This window comes from Cyclopterus lumpus, chromosome 6 (assembly GCF_009769545.1).
Source record: "Cyclopterus lumpus isolate fCycLum1 chromosome 6, fCycLum1.pri, whole genome shotgun sequence".
Lineage (NCBI taxonomy): Eukaryota > Metazoa > Chordata > Actinopteri > Perciformes > Cyclopteridae > Cyclopterus > Cyclopterus lumpus.
In genome coordinates this window covers 21,991,258-22,012,591 of record NC_046971.1, presented here as the reverse complement: position 1 = coordinate 22,012,591, position 21,334 = coordinate 21,991,258, and the positions used below count along the sequence as shown (strand labels likewise).

Genomic DNA, 21,334 nt, shown 5'->3' with positions numbered 1-21,334 from the left:
TCCTCCTTCGTAGACGAAAGGCTCGGGTGTGTTTCCTAGTGAGTTTAAGAGTCAAAAGAGTGTCCACACGCTATATATAGGACACGCATGCAAACTCAAAGTGGAACTAAAATGTAACCATCAGCAGACTCTATCAATAGACCTGCATTGCAGTTTGCTATAAATGCTGCCACTGCAAACGCCTCCTCTGGGGGCCACTTTCTGATCACTTTAACATGTGTATTTTGTGAGCAGGGAGATTTCCGTGTACAGCTGACATGTATCCCTGTGTGTCACTGCCACTAATGACTTTTAACATACGCAGACTTACTGCTGTCAGTCTGGTCTGCCGGTGGCTCCGCCAGTTTCACAAACTCCACGTTGACGTGGACTTCCACTCCCAGAATCAGACTCACTTTCAGTAGCATCAGCTGGAGGTGGCGGATACCTGAAGTGGACACGCACAACAACCAAAAATACACATGCGGGTGTTGTAGAATCTAAAAAGCACATGATGCAAAAGTGCGTTTTTAAACCAGGCTTGAGGTGAGTAACTGAGCATTGATTTATTCACGGCGGCAAGTTGTTATCACTGGATCTGCCAGTGCTACTTATAAACCGCACCATATGCCAGTGGGTGCTGTTATCCACCTCCTGTAATCTCATCACAAAGCTATAAATAGAGCAGGTTGTAGGTTCTAATACAGGAAATGGTTAGCTTAATGACACCATTGATAGGGGTGGAAGAATATCTATAATAGTGATACACTGGAGTATCGCGATATTATGTTTTGATACTGCATTAGTACTCTGTTTTTTTGTCTGTATATACACTATATATATATATGTTTATATTTTTATTTAGTTAATTTGTTTCCCTAAAGAATTGTATTATATTAATTTACTTTTACTGATATAGGGAAATGTGATTTCCTTTTTGACTGAGGTTTTATGCATATATGGTGGTGCGTTCTTCATACAATGTTTTCCTAAATTAGATTTAAAAATAAATTAAATGTTGTGCCTTGTAATATATTGAATTGTAACCCCCTGTATCATGATACATATCGTATCACCAGATTCTTGCCAATATACAGCCATCGAAATGTATCTATCTGATATAATATACATTATAGATAATACAACTTTGAAGCGGACGTTGCTCTCAAGACTGTTTGTGTTTATTGATATATTATAATCTTTTTAGATACATCACTAGGAATGTAGACTATTAAATGGCAATAACAAACTAGTGTAAAAACATTTAAAATACACAGGTACTTCCACGTTTCTAACTTTGTCAAGAACATAGTTTAACATTCGTCTCTGGTGTTCCTCACTGTGTAGAACTTTGTGTTGAAATTCATTCGCTGTTGGCGACGAGCCGAGGACATCGACGATTGCTTGTTTGGAGGCGATTTTTCCTTTGATAATTTAATCTACCTTCGAAGAGCGAGTGAGAGCCGCAGTTCACAAAGGGCAACTGGGACAGCACTAAAACGAATCACACATCGGAAACCGACCAATAATGGGTCGACAGTGGAAGGTAGGAAGATTTTAAACATATCGCCCAACCCCAGGGGATGTCTGAACAGACTATACCATGTCAAAGATCAGCAACATCCTGGCAGTACAATTATGTACCATTCCACTAATAATAAGATTAAACACCAAGTCAGTCTTATAATTCTAGAATGTGGTACATGTTGGACTGAGTTTAGAGAGGTCAATTACACTGTAGCTCAGCGGCTGGTAATCACAGGTGCTTTCTTAGCAGCAGTTATTGGTGGAAGACATGGCTACACTTTTAGATGAGAATAAGTTTGGGTTACGAGCCGTACCCTCGGAAGAGCCAGTCTTTGAGAGCAGATATTAATACTTGACGCCAATGGAAACATCCCACTGGGGAGAAAAAGACTGAAGAAACAAACTGCACCAAACTAGGCTGGTGGAAAATCTCTTCTCGCAGGTTACAGTCACACAGTCGCCAAGTATACCGCCCTTGTCACGCCGCAATGTTAAATATAGAGAGCAGAAATGAAAGGCACTTTTGTGAGGACGGCTTTGGCTTTGTGGCAACACGATGTCACATTTATCTGTATCGTAGTGATTTGACACACACAGTCGTCCTTATGCATGACTCCAGGGTATAGCGCACGCTAACCTTTATGAAACAGGAAGTAAAAACAGCAGTACGCAGATAGAACAGCTACATTCTAATACAGGGTTTCTCAATCTTTTGGTTTTTAGGTCCCGGGATTTTACTTTAAAGAAATTCAGGGGCTATATTCTGTTATTTACATTAGAAATAGGTGTAGATGAGACATTCCCATCCAAGTAAAGTGGCAGGATGGTCAGAGCGGTTCCCTTTGCGGTTCCCATTGCGACCGTTGTAGCAGGCTAACTTCCGTATAAACTAAACCGGGTTTTTCCAATAACTACAAAAACAAAACATTGAAGGGAACGTTACGAAGCGTAGAGAGCCAAAGTAAAATAGTACAATTTAACAACCTAACGCTAACTAGTGGACAGCTGGAAAGCTAGGTAGCTTGCTAATTCCATAATGGTTACAGAAAGTGAACAGAGCAATACATTACAAATGAATGAAATCTCCCATTGGTTGGTCAAGTGACTTTATAAAAAGCATCCTGCCCCCAAGATTAAATACGTTGTTTGTTTTACAAATTATTTAAGCTAAGGAACAAGTTATATTCATTAGCAGAGCACCATAAGAAAAAAGAAAGCGTCAGTAAAACTTCCCCACTCTCTCTTCATGATAGACGCATTAATAAAAAAGGACCAAAGCGAAAGGAGTTGAGAAACAGCGGACACGGGTTTACACTCACTGATGTGGTCGATGGTGCCCGCGCAGAACTTGCCGTAGAACTTCTTGGCTCCGAGGCCCCGGAGGTCGTGGATGGTGAAGGGCCAGAGGTGGAGCACGTTGTTCCTGGAGAAGGTGTCCCTCTTCTCGATCACCACCACCTTACAGCCCAACAGGGCCAGCTCGATGGCCGCCCGCAGGCCGCAAGGGCCGCCACCGATGACCAGGCACTGAATGAAGAGTGTGTTCGTGTTACTGGGGGTTTACTCGCCTTCCTTTTGGGAACAAACTGCACGTCCCCATAACGTGGGGTTATGACATTTTAGTATGAAGACATGGTTTAAGGTTTCAGTGAGGTTAGGTTTAGGTTACGGTTAGGGTAGAGGCTAGGATTAAGCTGGTAGTGGTTATGGTTATAGTTATAGAGTTCATACTTGCCGACGCGAGCAACAGAGAATTACGCGTGGTCACCTACCAGGTGGTCGTGCACCTCTGAATTTGTGTAACTTCACAAACAGCTCACATGTTTCGGGATTATACATTCGTTTTTAAAATGCTTTAGAAACTGGAGGTCTTGAATATCTTTATTTTGAGTAAATATTTTGCAGTCAAATCAAAATCACTTCCAAGATATTTATCTTCCAAGGGTCTTTATAATGCATTGTTTCTTTACAGGGCTTGTACAGAGGCAATAAGGTAGTATATGAATATGAGATACGACTTTACCGAGGATTACAATCCCTCCTCGGCATTGTGCAGGTTGGTTTTTGGATTTTGCCGGTTACCTACAGCCTATGGGCATATCTATGGGTTACACTCGTCTTTATGTAAGCGTGAGTATAAATAAAGCCTCCAGGAAATAGAGATTGAAACACTTTTCTCAGTTTCCTTGCATGGTTGGAAATTGCTAATATGATCAAAATTAAGGAGAAATAAAATGGCAATATGCTTCGATGCATTTAATTGTTTAAGATGCACTAATCAATATTTTTAAATCAACAATGGATCAAATAATGTGCAATGAGAAAGGTGCTCGCTCTTGTGACAAACCCACAGACCCCAACTGTGTCGGCGAATATTAGACAATAAATATTGTCCAATATTCTCAATTGGTCAGAATTGAATTTGCTGACAACTTTTTTTAAAACTTTATATGTCAATGTTGTGTTTGCTTTTGTTTTGACCACACAATAAAAAAAAGTAAAAGCAACACATTGCGAAAGGTGAGTGTGCATACGTTGGTTATAGCATTATAAGACAGTGTGGAACATGCTGATAGTCTACAGTCGTAACCGCCACTGATGTTTTATCTGCTTTTGGACTAAATGAGAAGAGACCAGCAGCAGACGGGAAGAAAAAGCTTCATCTGGAAAGGTCCCAAAGGGCCGATGTGATTACAGTCAACGGCTCATTTCCAGTTCGACGTGCTCGTTCGCCAGTTGACAGTGATGAGAATTATCTGGTAAAACAGTCAGCGCAGCCATCTGGGAAAGGTTGGCTTAAACTACTTTTGGAAGTATGATGTGTGGCGTCTTCCATTGAATGGAACGAAATACACAGACAACACAGAATTACAGAAAACAGAGCGCCCACCCAGCTAGAGGGTCTACCGTCTTCCTCCAAATAGCGGTTTCTCCCACAAAAATGTCTAGGATAATAATTGAGATGTTATTTTTGGCCCGCCCATCAGCTCAACCCATCTCGGTTAATCTCCCCTCTGCAGGACTCGTTCCCCTCAGGACTCTTATCGTTCCCTTTCAGATATGAAGTCATTCCAACAATAGGCAAAACGTGCTGCTTATAATACTTAGGCACACGTGGTCGGACAATGAGACAAATCAGCACATTACATAAAATAACTAATATAAGATATCTTGCACATGAAGTATGAACTGAAACCTGAATTCAAGGCCTCGGATTGAGCCAAATACAAAATACAGCCTCTCAAAGTTAAGATTACTTTTCTCCAATTTATTATTTTCATGTAACTTTAATAACATACTTGTTTTAACGTACCCGTTATTTCTATAATTGTTATTGTCACACACCAATCACCCAGCCAAATTCTGCAGTCTGTAACATACTTGGCAATAAAATAGAATGTATTTTTTTACATTGGTAAAGGTTAAAAATAGGGATTTGAACAAATAAACCATAATGCCGTAAAAAATATAAAATCATTTTTAACGTATATATTTCTTTATTCAAATGTTACAAAAAAAGTTTTAAATGATATATATATTTTTTTATTTTTTTTAAATTATATATATATAATTTTTTTATTTTAAGAAGCTTTTTGTACTGATCAGTCTCTTTCCAATTGTTGTATCTAACACTAAATAATGCTACACAGGATGTTTTCCCACCAACTAACATCAACAGAATGTGAAACGGTGACATAGATATCTTGTGTTGCAGAGACATCTACTGAAATAAGCGTGCTCAGTAGCCCACGGTCCATCCTGTCTTGTAATACCACTAGGATCTCGAGAGGCGATAGTGAGTCACCGTAGTACCGAGGGCTTGTTGGTCACGTTAAAGTTCCGTTTTGATCATTTGTTCATAGGATTGAATCCAAATTGGCAGAAATGAGAAAACAACCCGTATTCTCGTCTTTGCCTCCGTTGGGAGGAGGGCAGCTCCAGAATACGGGGCTTCAGTTAGCGGTTAGCTGCAGCAAGTAGGATAAAAACCCCAGTTAGATTGGGCGGGGAGTCGGGGAAGCCCCCCCAGGCACCAGCTCAGGTTGCTCCAGCTCCGCTAACAGAAGGTACGTCTCCCAGAGCTGCCGCAAGAGGACGCAATGAAAATCTTTCTGTAGAGGTGAAATGTTGCCCCCTGTTTCTTTGAAGCATGTGGCCACATCTCAAAGGGGGCACCTTTAAGTTACTGCTCATTTTGCCGGTTGCATTAAAACCGCCTAAAAACTTGCAGTGTTGTCCTGAAAAAAATAAAATAATTGTAGCTGCTAATGGCTCAGACAGGCGTGAATACCCTCCCATTATATTAGACGCGCTAAGGTTCCCCATATCGATTAGTAGCCTCAAACTCCAGAGCAGGCCCTCTTACCCTGGTGCCCTGGCAGGCTTTATTCTGGTTGTAGACCTTGTGCTGCGCTCTTTTGTCCAGTTTGGTCCACAGGGCCTTCACCTTCCAGCTGCTGATCGCCGCTTTCAGCGAGCCATAGAAGTTGCTGTAGTCCAGAGGGTCCAGGTCCAGCTGCCTGCAGAGGATGCTGAAGGCCTGCAGAGTGCCTTTGCAGGTGGACGCCTGGACAAAGTTCTCAAAGAGAACGCCGGCCTGCGCCGTACGCTCATCTTCCGTCTCACCCATCACCTCTGATGCTAAAAAGAAGAAAAAAAAGGGCACAATCTCTTTCTCGCTCTTCTTCCTTTTCCTGGTCACTCCTTCCACGCCTTCAGCGCTGGAGTCCTATGACGCAGTGTGTGCCGTCATGCTCGGCTAGTTCTGAAACAAACAAATAACAAAAAAAGATATGAAGACAGATACAGGAGATTGGAAATGAAAAATCAATCATTATATATACATACATAATATATATAACATAAAACCGGGTGTGGCTATGGTAGGGACCTGTCCATCACAGTAGCCCTGCCCCTAAAGCATGCTCTGCTTTATAGTCTGTTTGAGACCATAAACTCATGTTTACAATGTTTACTGAGGTAATAAATCAAGAGAGAAGTAGAGTCATTTTCTCATAGACTTCTATACAACCAGAGGAGTCACCCCTTGCTGGTCAGTAGAGAAAATGCAGGTTTTGAGACTCTTCCGCAGCGGCTTCACTTGGTGGAACCGGAGGTTGTCTCCTGCTTCGGTTTAAAAAAAAGCTCCTTACTAAAGAAAGTCCTGCTCTAATACATGTTGTACTTTTGCATCGGACAGAATCCCCCTCACAGGGTCTGTGTTAATGATCCTCTGCAAAACATGAGGACAAACACTATGTAGTGGGAAACTTTGACATCATATAAAAGAGGGAGGTCACATTCAAAATGCAAGGAATGTCTGCAGCTCGCGCTGAACATACATTTGTTAAAGTGTTGCCTTGTGTAGCCAGAGTGTCCTGTCCTGCACAGCTTTGACCATACATCCCATGAACACGACTGGAACTCCAGCCAACAACAACAACCCTGCAGTTGAGTTCAAACAGTCATCAATTGAGCTGCGCATATTTTATGTTTCTCTCTCTACAACAAAGATATCCCCCCCCACCTCACCCCGCACCACTGAAAGCCTGATAGGATTATGACAGCGAGTGCGCTTGGAGGGCGTTCAGGGAGAAGCTCGAAGGCTCCAGACCAAACAGTCACACGGTCAGAGCCCACGCGAGCAATGAAAACAGAAGAAAACATGACTGTAGAGGCATCAGATGTGCACAGCATTGCATCCTCCGTCAGCCCCCGCAGCTCACGTAGGGTCAGGGGAGCACCACGGCCCCTACTGATGATTCTCTGTAGTTTCATTGTTATGAACGACCTCTTTCACGTTGCCATTTGTTACATTGTTTTTTTTTTTTTATGGATTCAGCTGTGGACGCTTTAAAAGGAGACACGTCACGCTCTTCTTTTTTTTTGCCAGGTTCATATTTGTGTCTTGAGTTTCTAACACTTTATTTTTCCTCATTCTCTATGTCAGTCTTTTAATGATATGAACAAAATTAACACAGAGCATAGAAGAGAGGACAGGAGAGGCTGTAAACAATCTAATAGTTAATGTACACAGCACATTAGTGGACACTTGGAAAAATGTTGCGTGCATAGATTCCAGTGTTTACCATATTTGGGAAAATTATTTATGAAATTGAATTAAACGATTTAAAAACGATACAAAAAACACAGGCTGTCATGGACTAGCGGAGCCGGGGAACGAACCACCGATTTTCTGATTGAAAGATAACCCTGCTCCACCACTGAGCCCCAGTTTAACCACTTGCAGTACTTCCATACTGCCCTCAGGCCTTAAACCTAAAACTAAAAGTCAGAGTGCTTCCAGCTAATGGGCCTCTCTTAACCTGATTGCGCCCGCTTTGGCTCTTACACTTTGAGCCCACCTTAAATCCCTTGAAGTGATTGGAATACAACAGAGATTTCATCTTCTATAAATGCTTCACCTAAAGCTGTAACTGCATGCAACAATTCACGTTAAAAAAAAAAATCATATTTTAAAACAATTGTAGATTTCAGAGACCAAAAGTTTTCTTTGGGGGAAAAAACAACAACCTGGATTTAACCAACGGATTCCTCCTATGTCCCAACCTCTACACAACAACAACAACAACAACAACAGACTCTTAAGTCATTTGAAGCCGATGCCAAGCGATTCTTTTTTTGAGATAACATCTCCGTCAACGTTAAGTTTCAGATCCCGATCGCTGGAAGCCTCGCAGCATTATTCTCTCTATTACAGACACGGACTCTGAAGGAGCTGGGAAAAAGATACTGTTACACACACAAGTGGGCTGTCCCTTTAGTTTGTGCCACACAGCTATTCCACCGCCCCGCAAGAAACCCACACTCTCTGTTGTAAGTCTTTGAGTGGCCCAGAGGGGGTCTCAGGTCTCAGTTTGGCAGCACACAGTAGTCTCTCGATTACAATGACCCCCCCAGAACTCCATCACACACGCACACACACACACACACCCCTTTGATCTTTCATGCCAAGTCAAGGTATAAAAATAAAAATAAAAATTCCAAAGCCGACGATGCCTGCTTTACTGAGAGTATCGGTAAATAAAAGGTGTTAGCAGTAGAGTAGAACCATTTACTGACAACTGCCCTCCAATCTCTGCCGAATGGTTTTTCATCTTGTCCAGAATATCCCTGAAGCACAGCGCAGGGAGCTGTGGGACAAAAATGAAGAAATGGAAACGAGGAGAGTTGAGGAATTTGTTTGGAAATAACATCCTGATATCAACTCAGGGACCGACTGTCCTACTTTTGTCTGGCGCTGAGGAACACTATTCCCCCCCCACCCCCAACCAGTCAGGTCAAGAGTAAAATACACAGTTACGTGTGCACTGATGTACACAGAGCCATAAAGCTATGGGAGAGATCACGATCTTTGGAAGCTGGACCACATCTGGTAGGGTGCATTCTGGGAGTCATGGAACAGGAAGTTCAGCCAAGTGGGAGGGCATTACACATGTAAATGTTTTTCTTCTCCAATCTGATTTACAATGAATTAACTTTTTTTTCTGTTCTAAAAAGGTGATAAAATAAATAAATGTTCGCAAATTTGAGACCACAGGAACCGTTTGTGATGGACCGAACAGCTGACTGGTGGATTCATTGGCTTGGTCAGCCTGGTATTCAAACATTGTTGTCAAAATATCTTATTATTATTATTATTATTATGAAAAAGTGTATTGGATTAGAAACCCAAACTCCACCTTTAAATAAACCCTAAGGCTATGTCTTATTATAATTAAAACATTTAAATGACCCTGTCCGTCAAAATGCCGCCAACGAGAAAGTCTAACGCGGCCAGTCATTAGTAGAACGTAGACATGGAGACACACAGTGGGACAGTACAACTAACATTTTGACTGTTTTCCAGGCTTATGCATGTACTAATATTTACACTGCGCTCATCTCTTACACATCATCATCAAGAAGAAATCTTTCTATTACAATCTGCTTTTACTGTTCTATTGTAATACAGTTTAAAATGACAACAATTCCCATTTAAAACTATTACAGAATATGTAAACTATTTTGTTTGGTAATTGTGAACTCTGTCAGTCAGTAGAGTTTCAATGACTGTAATGACCCAATAAGTGATTGCACAACATCTCCTTCTCCAACATACTACTTCCTAGTCGTGTCTCCACTGGACCCTTAGGGTCCGCAATACCATAGACGCCCATGTCTTCCATTATATGAATGTCCATCAACGCTGGACATTCATATAATGTACATCTATTTCTGAACGCTGAATGGATGACTTGTTAATCAAGTCAGCTATTTCAGTAGCTTCAAGTGTCCATAATGGAGGTGTGACCTGCAATACAAGAACCTCTCAGAAGTAACAGGATACTTAACAGCATTTATTGATATGCATGTGAAGGATATTGCGGACTAGATGTTAAGGCCAGGTGTCAGTGCCGGGATCAGTGCACCTGCCCACCCGTTGAGACAGAAATGTGTGTTTGAAAACCATCTTAGCATAAAGGCTGGAGGAAGTAAATAGCCAACCAACACCACTGGAGCGGATTTATCAACACGTTTTTGTTCCTCACTTGTTTAACCCTTCCAGGCTGGCTGTTGTCTCAAATAATAAGTATTACAAAAAAAGTATTACAACAAAAAGTATATATATATATATATTTTTAAAAAAAAATAGGCTTTACTGGTTATTTCATGAACTATTTATTTATTGAACTGAATTATTATGTGCTTCATCATGATAAACATGATTATCAAGGGTGAAATGACCAATATCAGGATGGAATGTTTTGGCCGCATGGCCGAGCCCTTCGTCAGAAGTCACACAAGTCGTGTCGGGAAGTTGAGGGTGACGGTTATAATATCACACAGCTTGGAATCAGCTTACCAGAGCGCCTGAGTCACAAGGAACTGGAGCGTACAGGTGACAAGAAGAGCAGGACAAATGTGTCACTGGGCTTCATTCACAACGAAGACGCAAAATTGCCTACTTTTATCATTTCTTTGGAATAAAACACTTTTAATTTCCAAAGGCCAGTGTAAACAAGAACAAAGAGGATACACATTACATTCACAGTTGGGTCAGATAGTGATCTACTGTCATAATGACCTAAAATGGCTCATGTCCAGTCTTTTGACTTCAGGGAACTGGGTTGTGCCATGACCACAATCAGTTCCATCAACGCACTTTAAAACAGAGATGCAACACACAAGAGTCTGAACCGCTTCTCTGCTTGGAACAAGAGTTATTTCAAACAATAAAATTATCTTTCAGCTGCAAAGAGCTGCAACACAGGCGGAGCCTCTACCCAGAGATTAAGTGTTGTTGCGATATGCCGGGATGACCAGCAACGTTCTGTCCTCATTCAAGCTTCTAGGTTTCCATAAAAAGTGGAGACGTCGTTTAGCCTTAGCAAACCTAGCATTGGTGTGGGCATTCGGTTTCGGGTTGTACTCCTGCACACCTTCAATGGTTATGTCATTCGTAATTACAGTGGACAGAGGGGGATCGGGTCTTGCCTCAGCCTTGGTGGAACCTCGCTGAAACCTATGTATTTGGACAACGGCTCAGTATTGAGAATGGACGGCGATAGGAGCTAGGTAGTAAGTAGCTGGTGAATGGATGCAGAGGCTCAAAGCATGGAGCCTGCAATGGCGTTTCGGAAATGCCGTTTACAGAAGAGAGGAAGTGCCGTCAAAGAAAAACATTGTGAGCAGTGCAAAAAAAGTGAATTTCCATAATGAGTTTTTTTTTTTCTTCCCACAGATGCATTTTTAAAAATAACTGACCTCAAAATGAAAGCAGGCGAGTAATGCTAGAACCCCGATGAGTTGGGTTAGTCTTAGGAAATTGGATATGTATATACTTCACTCTGAAGCAGCACACAGAGATCACTGATAGATAGCTGTTGGGATCTCCATTACAACGCTCAGAGACAAATAAAAAATGTAAAGTATCTTTCATTAAAGTCATTACACAAAAAAGCACAGTGCAGAGATACTTAAATTGAGGCCCTGTGTTAGTCACATGTATGTTTGATAAGTTATCCCTTACAACATAACAAAACTTTAGTTGTGTGAAGTCTCTGTGTACCGGTAGGTGTGTGTGTGTGTGTGTGTGTAGGTGTGTAGGCGTATAGGTGTATAGGTTTATAGGTGTGTGTGTGTGTGTAGGTGTGTGTAGGTGTGTGTAGGTGTGTGTAGGTGTGTAGGTGTGTAGGTGTATGTGTACGTCTGAGAGAGGGATTAAAGCCGAGTCAACAAGTTCCTGCAGACTAGATGCCGAGAGCGAGAGGAAAATCCCAGAGTGAGAAGCACGGCCCACGGAGAGACAGAACTGGTGAGGAGAGGCTCTACAGGCAGACGAGGTGCAAAGAACACCGTTGCAGATTCTTTGGTTTTGAAATGCGGGGAATTTTAATCCGACCGCAGAGTGTGCAGTCTCTGCAGGGAAAAGCGACGATGCCGACTATCTCCGGCCGCAGTAATTTCTTCTGAAACCAGGAAGTACGAAGGGCTGGAATGTGGGGGAGTTGAAGCGACTGAATCTACTGAATCACACTGCAGTGGCAAGATCTGGACAAAGGGACCACAAAGTCCTGAATGAACTACAATGACAATGGTTTTCAGAACAATGCATGTGATGGTCGTTTGGCTCAACGTCATCAAATTGAGTTTGATTTAATCGGAACAGTCTGAGAGTTCATCTGTTTCCATAATGGCTCCTCCAATCTGTACTTGTTGGTTTGAAGGAAAGCTTGTGTGCTTTTTTTTTTTTTTTTTTTACATAAAGAAATGTGATGTAGTAAAACAAAAATCAAAAACACATCGGTTGTATAAAGATGTGAATGGTGATGAGGCAAAAATATTCTACATTAGGAAACTAATGGGAAATACTGTATACATGATTGAGTTAATTTGCACATCGAGATGTCAGTGCTGAAACAAGATGTCCTCCAGCATTAGTTTTATTATAGGGATCCACTAAACACAGACATATTGGTTACTGAGCCAGAAATAATGGAAAGCTGATGAATACAGAATTCAAATCTATCATTGACACATTTCAACTGCTTTCACCTTTTGCTCTCCAAATGACACTTCAGCCTTCCTCTTGTTCCAATAAATACGTTGGAAATATGTCAAGATCGTGTGTCCAATGTCACTCAAAGTGTACGTCCTGCCATAATTTGACCTATTTAAAAAAGACGTTTCCTTTTTTTTTTCTCTTCACATTTCCGAAATAAAACCTTCAAAATGAACAAAGACTAAAAATAAAATATACATGCAAACAAAGTCACCAACCGCTCTCACTGCAAACAGCCTTTCCGGAGGGGAAACTTCTGCGTGAATATCTCTAGACCACATCAGGCTGGCCCACAGCTGAGAGCAACACCCATACTTCACCCACAGATAAGAGGCTCGAAAAGGGAGCAGACTACTCATCAGCTGCATATTTGTTATTCCTCGGGTGGGAGACCACAGCACACTGGAGTGGGTCATTAATGTAATGTACAGAACCGAGGCTGAACGCACAAGTTTCATTTGATATGGAAGTGCAAAGAAAAGAAAGAAAAGGTAAATGGCAGTATGTCAGAAAGAGCACGATGTTCCGATGGTTCTTTAAAAAGGTTGTGTTTATACTCTGTTCCTCACAAAAAAAGCACTCCGTATTACCAGGCCTACGTGCATGTTCATAATACAGATAAAACGGAAAGCAGTTCGTAACAACGTGGTTCCGTAGCGCTACTAGTGCTCAAAGACTCCAGAGGGCACCTTTCATTGTAGATGTTTCCTGCTCAAAAAGTGTGTTGAAATTTGCCATTCATGGTAATGTTAAGCCTACTATGATCCAGGTCAAATAAAAACTTTTTTTTGTGCCTTTGTGACAATTAAAGCCCAACGGCAGCAGGTCCTACTGTAAACAGCTCTCAGGTCCCACTGTTTAGAGCGTATGTGATCTATCAAGGCCAACAGTGTACGAGACAACGCATGGCTGCCATGTTGGAGTTCTTCAGCTGGACTAGACTGGTCACGTTATCACGCCTTCAGCCTTTAGGAGACAGCTGAGTTTTACGACATACACATGCGCACATGCACACACACGCGCACACACACGCATGCGCACATGCACACACACAAGTTGTATCTCCTGTCTGGTTCATCAGATGTAAATATCCGTAATTGAAACAACCAAAATTCAAATGCATGGAAATCACTCTGAAATCACACACAGACAAAAGGTTTAGTCATGACAACAGCTGCTCTTAAAGTCAGCTGCGTACTGAGACGACAATGCTAACCCTACGCTAACTGGACTACAGTCAAATGCTTCAAGAAAAAAATGTCTTCCATGAAGCAATATTGCTTTAAGGAAGACATTTCAGGAAATACACTTATTCACATTTCCTCCCCAGAGTTAAATGAGAATAGAAGATTGACAGCGCCCTCATGTCGGTGTGTTCTAGCTATAGCCAGGAAGCGATTACCTAGCTTAGCGTAACACGTTGTTTCTTGTTTGTTTTATTTGTACACAAACAAAAATGACAATAAATGGTTTTAACTATCGTAACTACTCTTATTTATATGGCTTTAATAGTGTTGGTAGGCACATTCTTTAACAGAGCCAGGCTTGCCAGTATTTCCAGTATTTAGCCTTTATGCTAATGCTAGCCCATGGCCTTTTGGCTCTCGCTTCATATTTACCATAGAGACAGGTTTTAATCTAGTCAGCTCTTGGCAAGTAAGCATCTCTCAAAATGGAAAACCTTTCTTTTCAAAGTACGAGACTAAAATAATGAGTACAATGAAACACACGGCCCTCACAGGCTTATAATATGAAGGACATGGGAACATCCATTTGTATTTACCATAGCCAGAGGTACAATCTGAGTAATTAAACAAAGGTCTGATCTTCAAGAAATTCACTCTCATGACTCTCAAACAGTCAAAGTTGGATCCCCAAAACAGACTGTTGCTGTTGGGCTAAAATGTCAAAAAGAAATAAAAAGAAACCAAAAACTGCCATCTTTATCTTCATACATTTTGAGGTTTCTGAAGGTTTTTATATTTCTTATTTCTACCAACTCTTACAAGCAATTCTATACCAATGCTTTTGACACTTTCAACAATATACTGTAGAAAACATAAACTTAAATCTGTCCAGAAATGCATTCAGTGCAAGGACACTACTGTTTGTACATACAATGTTTGTACATTGAGGAGAAGAACTACTCCGTCTCCCAGAGCTCTCGACGCTGTTCAAACAGTAGTTTATGATCTAATTTAAGGGATAAAAATAAAAGGATTAACGATTCCTTATTTTCAAGGATCTACCCTATCACACTTGTTCTTTGATCACGGTTTTACTAATAAGGGCTATGTTGTTGATTCTTACTTTTGGTGGGATCATGGAAAGTGTCCAAACGTGTGGTAAACACCAATAAAACCAAAAAGACTGTAAATGGAAAGGTTTAGTAACACGGTCTTAATTGGCATTGATGATATCAGCAACATAACTACATGCAATGATAGCTATTGTTTGTACTATAAGTTTCAATGTAAAAATATGAGTTTACACTACCTTTTCATCTTGGGTTGAATTAGCACAGAATATGTTGGTAAAATGCTTTAATTAGTTATAATGTTAAACATAGACTTGACATGAAAATGTTGCATTAGGCCCAAATATCAAACTGTATTGCAAGTCTCCTTTCAACAATATTGTTTGTTTTTTTTTAAACACATATTTTTTGTTTCTGTATTGACAGAACATGAAATTGAACGCCAATACACATCTAACCAACCGACCTACCAGCTGAAATAACAAAACAGCTACATTCCACATAATCAAATTGATGTGCAATGAACTGGGTTTTGCTTTGTTGCAGACCAAAAAACCCTGATACATGTGGAACAAAAAACTTCCATGACTTATCCAATTCAAATTTCCATCTCCACTTCCCCCGCTACTCTACCGTACTGTAAATCCACGTCTTGAACTTGTATTTTATGGGATGTGAATACATATCGGGGACTACACCTGTAAATTAAATTAGCATATATATATATATATATATATATATATATATATATATATATATATATATATATATATATATATATATATATATATATACACACACACACATATATATATATACACACATATATATACACACACACACATATATATATATATATATATATACACACATATATATACACACACATATATATATATACACACACACACACACACATATATATATATATATATATATATACACACATATAAATATATATATATGTATATATACACACATATAAATATATATATATATATATATATATATATATATATATATATATATATATACACACACATACATATATATATATATATATATATATATATATATATATATATATGCATATGAATGCGTATAGCTACTAACTCTTGTGCAGCTAAGAAGCTGTGCACTGCGAAACATAAATGACTGAAAAACAATATGTGCTTACAAGTCAGGCCTCACTCGGCCCCTCTTACGACACAGACAGCAGTAGCTTGGCTTGAACAATACAAGACCATATGCTTGCTTGTGCCGAGATAGGCTTTAATTGGTGCATGTGAGCCCAAGAAATCGCTTCCTTAATCCGCACAATATTAACACCACACATTGTCGAGATTTGGGGCCTGGATTAGGCTTATTAACAATATGCAAGCAGTTGTTGTGGCGCTACATCCCACACAGTGTGTCCACGTCGCTTCAAGGTTGTCTTAAAATTTAGCAGCCAACCATACACCAAATGAATAAAAATAAATCTGATTTATAGTGGAAGTATAGTATTGAACAATCGTATAAAACTTTACCACATACACACAGGCGTACGCGCGCACGCGCACGCACACTGAAATAAACTATGTAGAGTTAAAATTCAATTTAAGTCCCCGTTTTAGGGAGGTCTTCAAACAGTGGGGTGGGTAGTGTAGGATTTTGTAAGCTTATAAGCATTAGATACTTGGACTGCTGTTGTCCAACATGTTAGCCTCAAGGGTCTCAATGTTTCCAAACTGTGGCTCAACAACAATATTTTTTTGGTTTCGAAAGTCAAAAATCGAAAGTTCAAGTTCAGCGGTTTTCGATTTAGAATCAAAATCGTGACACCTCTATTCATTGACAAACAGATATACCTACACTGTACATTTACAACCACTCAACAACTTAACTGCCAACTTTTCCTTGGCTCCGATCGGCAACACCTGTTGCCCACCTGCTCGACCAAGTTCAAGATACTTCGGCAATGTCTCCAATGGGAAATGTAAACTTGAACACAAGATTGGGACCGATTCTTTCGGGCCCTAGTCACCAAAGTAAATAATGGACCGATTTTTCACAAGCCACATACAGTATCTTCCTAACACTTGAACACTAAAATGGCACTTTTCCAAACTTTGTTGGAGACCTCCGTCTCAGCAACACACTCTCCAATCTAACCTAATACAGGAGTTGCTGGGGTATCGATCGGTTAGTTTACGTTATTGTGCGCCGTCTAACTATGTGATACACTGACCACAGATGGGTAAGTATATTTATGTAGAACGTAATCATGCAGCAACCTACATCAGGTCAATGGGGTGGTTTTTAGCAAGAGCTTGGGAAAATAGCATTTGGACGCCAAAACATACAGACTTCATTCCAATTCTTTTTTACATTCAAAGCTATTCTATGAATTGCTTCAAGCAAAGCTTTAAATGTCTAGCCGAAGCCGTGAGCCTTTGGGTACGGTTAGCAGAAGGCTAAACTATTTGCATTACATTTTCTCGCCATCTCTGAAATGCTTTGCCGATATTGTCAGACTGCCATTGCTGCAATTGCAACTTTTTCCTGCAGCATTAGTCGTGTTGTTGAATCAGGCGTTAACCATCTGAAGGATGCACGTGCGTCTGCATTTGTAGAACAGCCAACAGGAACGCTGTCTGTACTTGGCCTTTCTCCTCTGACAGCAGCAAACTGCTCAGCCAGTGACGCTTTGGCTCCCTGGTGTATTTTGGTCTTGCTGCTTCTACCCCTCCTGGGCCGATATGCGGCGACACCCCCTTATAAGTCAACCACTCATTCCAGGAAGTGTTGGCTTGTGTAACAGCTTTTTTTGTTGTCCTCCTCCCACTAGCATCATGGTGGTACAGATAAGTAGGAAAAGGATACATGAAATGGTCAGTTGAGTTCAAAGCATAAATGGAAAAAAGGGACGTTCTACATACAATTGTTATAAGATTCAGTTATGATTCGTGGACACAAAGAAGTCTCTATGGAGGCCACAAACATAAAACAAATCAAAACGATAGACTCTATGCAACTTCCTGTACAATACATTACAGGTTTGCCATCATGCAATAGAGTCCCATTAGCAGCTCAGCACTGCATTCATGACTCCACAAGTCCCTCACATAGCATTCTACATGCAGGTACTTTTACTTCCCTGTGGGATTACAATAATACTATTCCAGATACAACTTGCTGCTGGAAAGCAAATACACTTTAGATTCCTCCTTCCGCCTCAAAGTTGGGGTTGGGGAAAGTTTTAAAATGCACATTTAGTCGGCAGCTATTATGTAGAATCAGCAACAACAAGATAACAAGCTTATTTTTTCAACAATAACCCCCCGTTTAAAAAGCAGCATTCAAGGATTTGCTCAAGTCCTGGACCTCTGACCTGTTAGCCCTTCATGCTGACCAAGCTGCTTCCAAATCTCACATTCAGCAACTATAAGCCACTTGCAACAATTGCACTTATTGATGCTTGTTTACCTCAAATCCATAATCCATGTGAAAGTAGCCATGCAAACTCACACACATATATATAAATATATAATGCAGTTCAATCAAGTTAAACGTATTTAAATCTTTTCATGGATTAGAATATACATTTGATCTGACAGCCAAATATCTTAACTATCCATTGCATTGAGTAAATTGCAGCAAGACGCCGTCGCTCAGGGCCTTGCACACGTTACCTGGTGCACCTCTCCGGTCTCTGACGTTACAGCCGGGGGTTCATCCTTCAGCGGCACTCGACAAAAACCGCGCGCAGACCGAACTAAATGAATCATTCCGCCGGCAGAACGAGCCGAAAGTCGGACATTGTGAGCCGTTTCTACGTAGGCGTCGGTCGTGTACTCACGCTCAGGTAGGAAAGTGCGTCTGTCCGCTCCTCACACCGGAGAGCCCATGAATGAAGATAAAATAAACGGGCAGCAGTCCCGCTGGAGGTCTCCAGGCTTGTATCCTCAGTGTGTCGGTAGTGGAAGTCCCACAGCTATCCCCACGGGTCGGTTCACGCATGAATGTCGGCGCGGCGCTTCTCTCCAGCGACCTGTTCCTCACATGACAGCCGCGGTGTGTCTTCCACTCCCCGGTGTTGTAGACTAGCGTCAAGTCCGACTGCGGGACACGGAGGACTCTTCCGGTTAGTGTGTTTTTTTTCTCCCAGGATAAACCTCTCAGTAATGACTAACTGGTGCAGTAGAACAAGTAAGTCATGTTTTGAACTCTAGTCACAGTCTATGGTCCATGTCTCTCACTATATCAGGGCTGCCGAAAATTAATAAATAATTTTGCCAACCAGCTGCATGGTGAATATTACTGAAAGGCTGAAACATGATAGCAGTAAATGTTGGTATTTCATGCTCATGGTAACGCGACACATATTTCATCGTTCAGCTTTTCAACGAGCATGACGTTTCAAAACCCATGCGGCACACTTAAAAACATTAATATATACATTGAAAAAAAATACTTTAAATTTATTATGTTATACATTATGTTATTCTTAATTTGTGATTCGAAAGACCTTGTATAAATAAAGCTCCTCAAAATAGTATACTTTATACAACTATAATTTCTTAGAAAAATATTATGTTTGCATACATTGGGCCGATGTATAGTTTATCACATTTTATTCTGAAAGGTAAATTTGCTCAATGTCCGGTACTGCTTAGTCTGTCTGTGGGTAGCTTGACACAGCCGGTGCCAGAATTTGAAAAAGCTGCGCTTGCCATCGCACCCACAAATAAAGACATCCAATAGTAACCTGAGCGTTAGGCTTTGTGTGAATTGTGACTGTAAAATGATTTTGTTTCCCCTCGATCAGCCTTCAAGTCACAGAAAAGCAGAATATCATATTTATATATAGTCTGTATGTAATCAGGACTTTACACATAAATAAATAAATGCTGGGTTGACTTCAACCACATGTTGTGCTCAATAGTGATGGACTTGTAGGGAGTCAATCATTTCCAAAGAAGCATCCTCTGAAGATCAACTATGGACTGCATAATTTTACTATTGCAGATTCTTATTCATTTCAGTCTCGCCAATCTGGTGGTCCTTCAGTTACGGAGGTCCCATACCGACCTTCTGCAACACATGCTCATATTGCATGCTCACAGTATTGCTACTAACCATCAAACGATACATATTACATTTTTAAACTTAGATTACAATTAGTCATAAATGATTCTGATTCTGATTACAATATTGCAGCATATGTAACGTTGTTAGTGCGCAGGCTAGTTCTCCTAAACTGGAAAAACACCTCAAACTCCAAGTTACATATTCATGTTTAGGAGACTTAAAACTATAGAAACTGCAGGTTAAGACTTCCTGGCACTGCCGACAATTCAGAATCCTGGATTCTGAATTGTAATCTAAGTTTAAAAATGTAATGACTACGACCACTTCTTATATCCAGTTTGTGGTTTGAGAAAAGAATATGGCAACCAAAGGATCAGGTTCTATCACCTGCCCAAAAATATCTGACAGAGTAAAAAAAAAGTTAGATCATTTAGGACAGAGCCTGAACATTTCAACATATTTTTGGAAGAAAAATGTGATACAAAAGGTTAATTTTTGTTTATAATGTTGTGGTGATGCAGATATTTAATAAGGATGTGCCTGTGTCTTGAGGCTGCACATAATGACCAGATAGAGGCAGCATCATCACCGAGCCCTTGCTTTCCCCCTTAATGCATACACACCAGCCTTTATTGCCTCCAGACAGCTGTTTTATTTTTTTAAATCAGAAGAAAACCTGCACCCATGTAGAACATGCTATACATATCTCACCTATACAGAGAGACCGTACGATATATTGGACACTGCATTGTATGTAAACAATGTATCAATAGGCGCTCATCTCCTCAGTATAGCAGGTGGGAGGAACTTGTCTTGTCCCGCTCTGCCCTCTTGTGGTGGGAGCCTGCTATGACATCAGGAAGGAGGGCGCCGTCTTCTTTCTCCAGAGACATTTATTTGTGGGGATAGTGAGGTTTGGCTTATCAAAACATTACAATTAAGTAGATTAATTAATTTCTTTGTGTTTAATGTATTTTCCGAGGATGCACGAAAATATAATTAAAAAAGTTATAAACCTGGACAATTATAATCTGTTTTTAAGACATTATTAATGATATATATATATTGTGGTCACAGGGGGCATATTCCTAAATAACAAAGAACAAAGAATGAAGAGCAGTCTCCTTTTGTTGTAAATAAATCCAAGTTATGATTTAAAAAAAAACATATATTCATTAATAATGATTTTTGCCACTTTGTAACAATAACAGGTTGACAATATCAAAGTCAACCTTTTACTGGCTGAGCTTTTGGGCAAATTGAAAGCTCACCAAACATAAATAAATGATTTCATAGACAAGTTCTGTTTCTTCAATATTCATAATTTCAACTTTAAAAGACTCAACAGTGCAACAGTGTGTGCCACCACAATGGAAAATCATTTAAATTTAAGTCACCCAAGTCCTCTGTATTTAAATCATCTGAAGTCTCAG

The 21,334-nt window shown here is 40.3% G+C and overlaps 1 protein-coding gene across 3 annotated transcripts in view; it reads right to left on the bottom strand.

Moving 5' to 3' along the window:
* Nucleotides 1-18,897, bottom strand: part of mical2b (microtubule associated monooxygenase, calponin and LIM domain containing 2b) — a 46,405-nt gene extending 27,508 nt beyond the window's left edge. For 2 of the 3 annotated variants that reach the window (XM_034534617.1, XM_034534618.1), the window contains exons 1-4: nucleotides 18,670-18,897; nucleotides 5,873-6,271; nucleotides 2,826-3,033; nucleotides 311-427 (exon numbers count right to left, since the gene is read on the bottom strand). In XM_034534617.1, the coding sequence (XP_034390508.1) occupies nucleotides 311-427; nucleotides 2,826-3,033; nucleotides 5,873-6,136 (589 nt within the window). In that variant the 5' untranslated portion in view covers nucleotides 6,137-6,271; nucleotides 18,670-18,897. Of the gene's footprint in view, nucleotides 1-310; nucleotides 428-2,825; nucleotides 3,034-5,872; nucleotides 6,272-12,564; nucleotides 12,680-12,789; nucleotides 12,820-18,669 lie in introns of those variants that run through there. The other variant, XM_034534616.1, reaches the window with a different exon arrangement.
* Nucleotides 18,898-21,334: the final 2,437 nt, after the last annotated feature.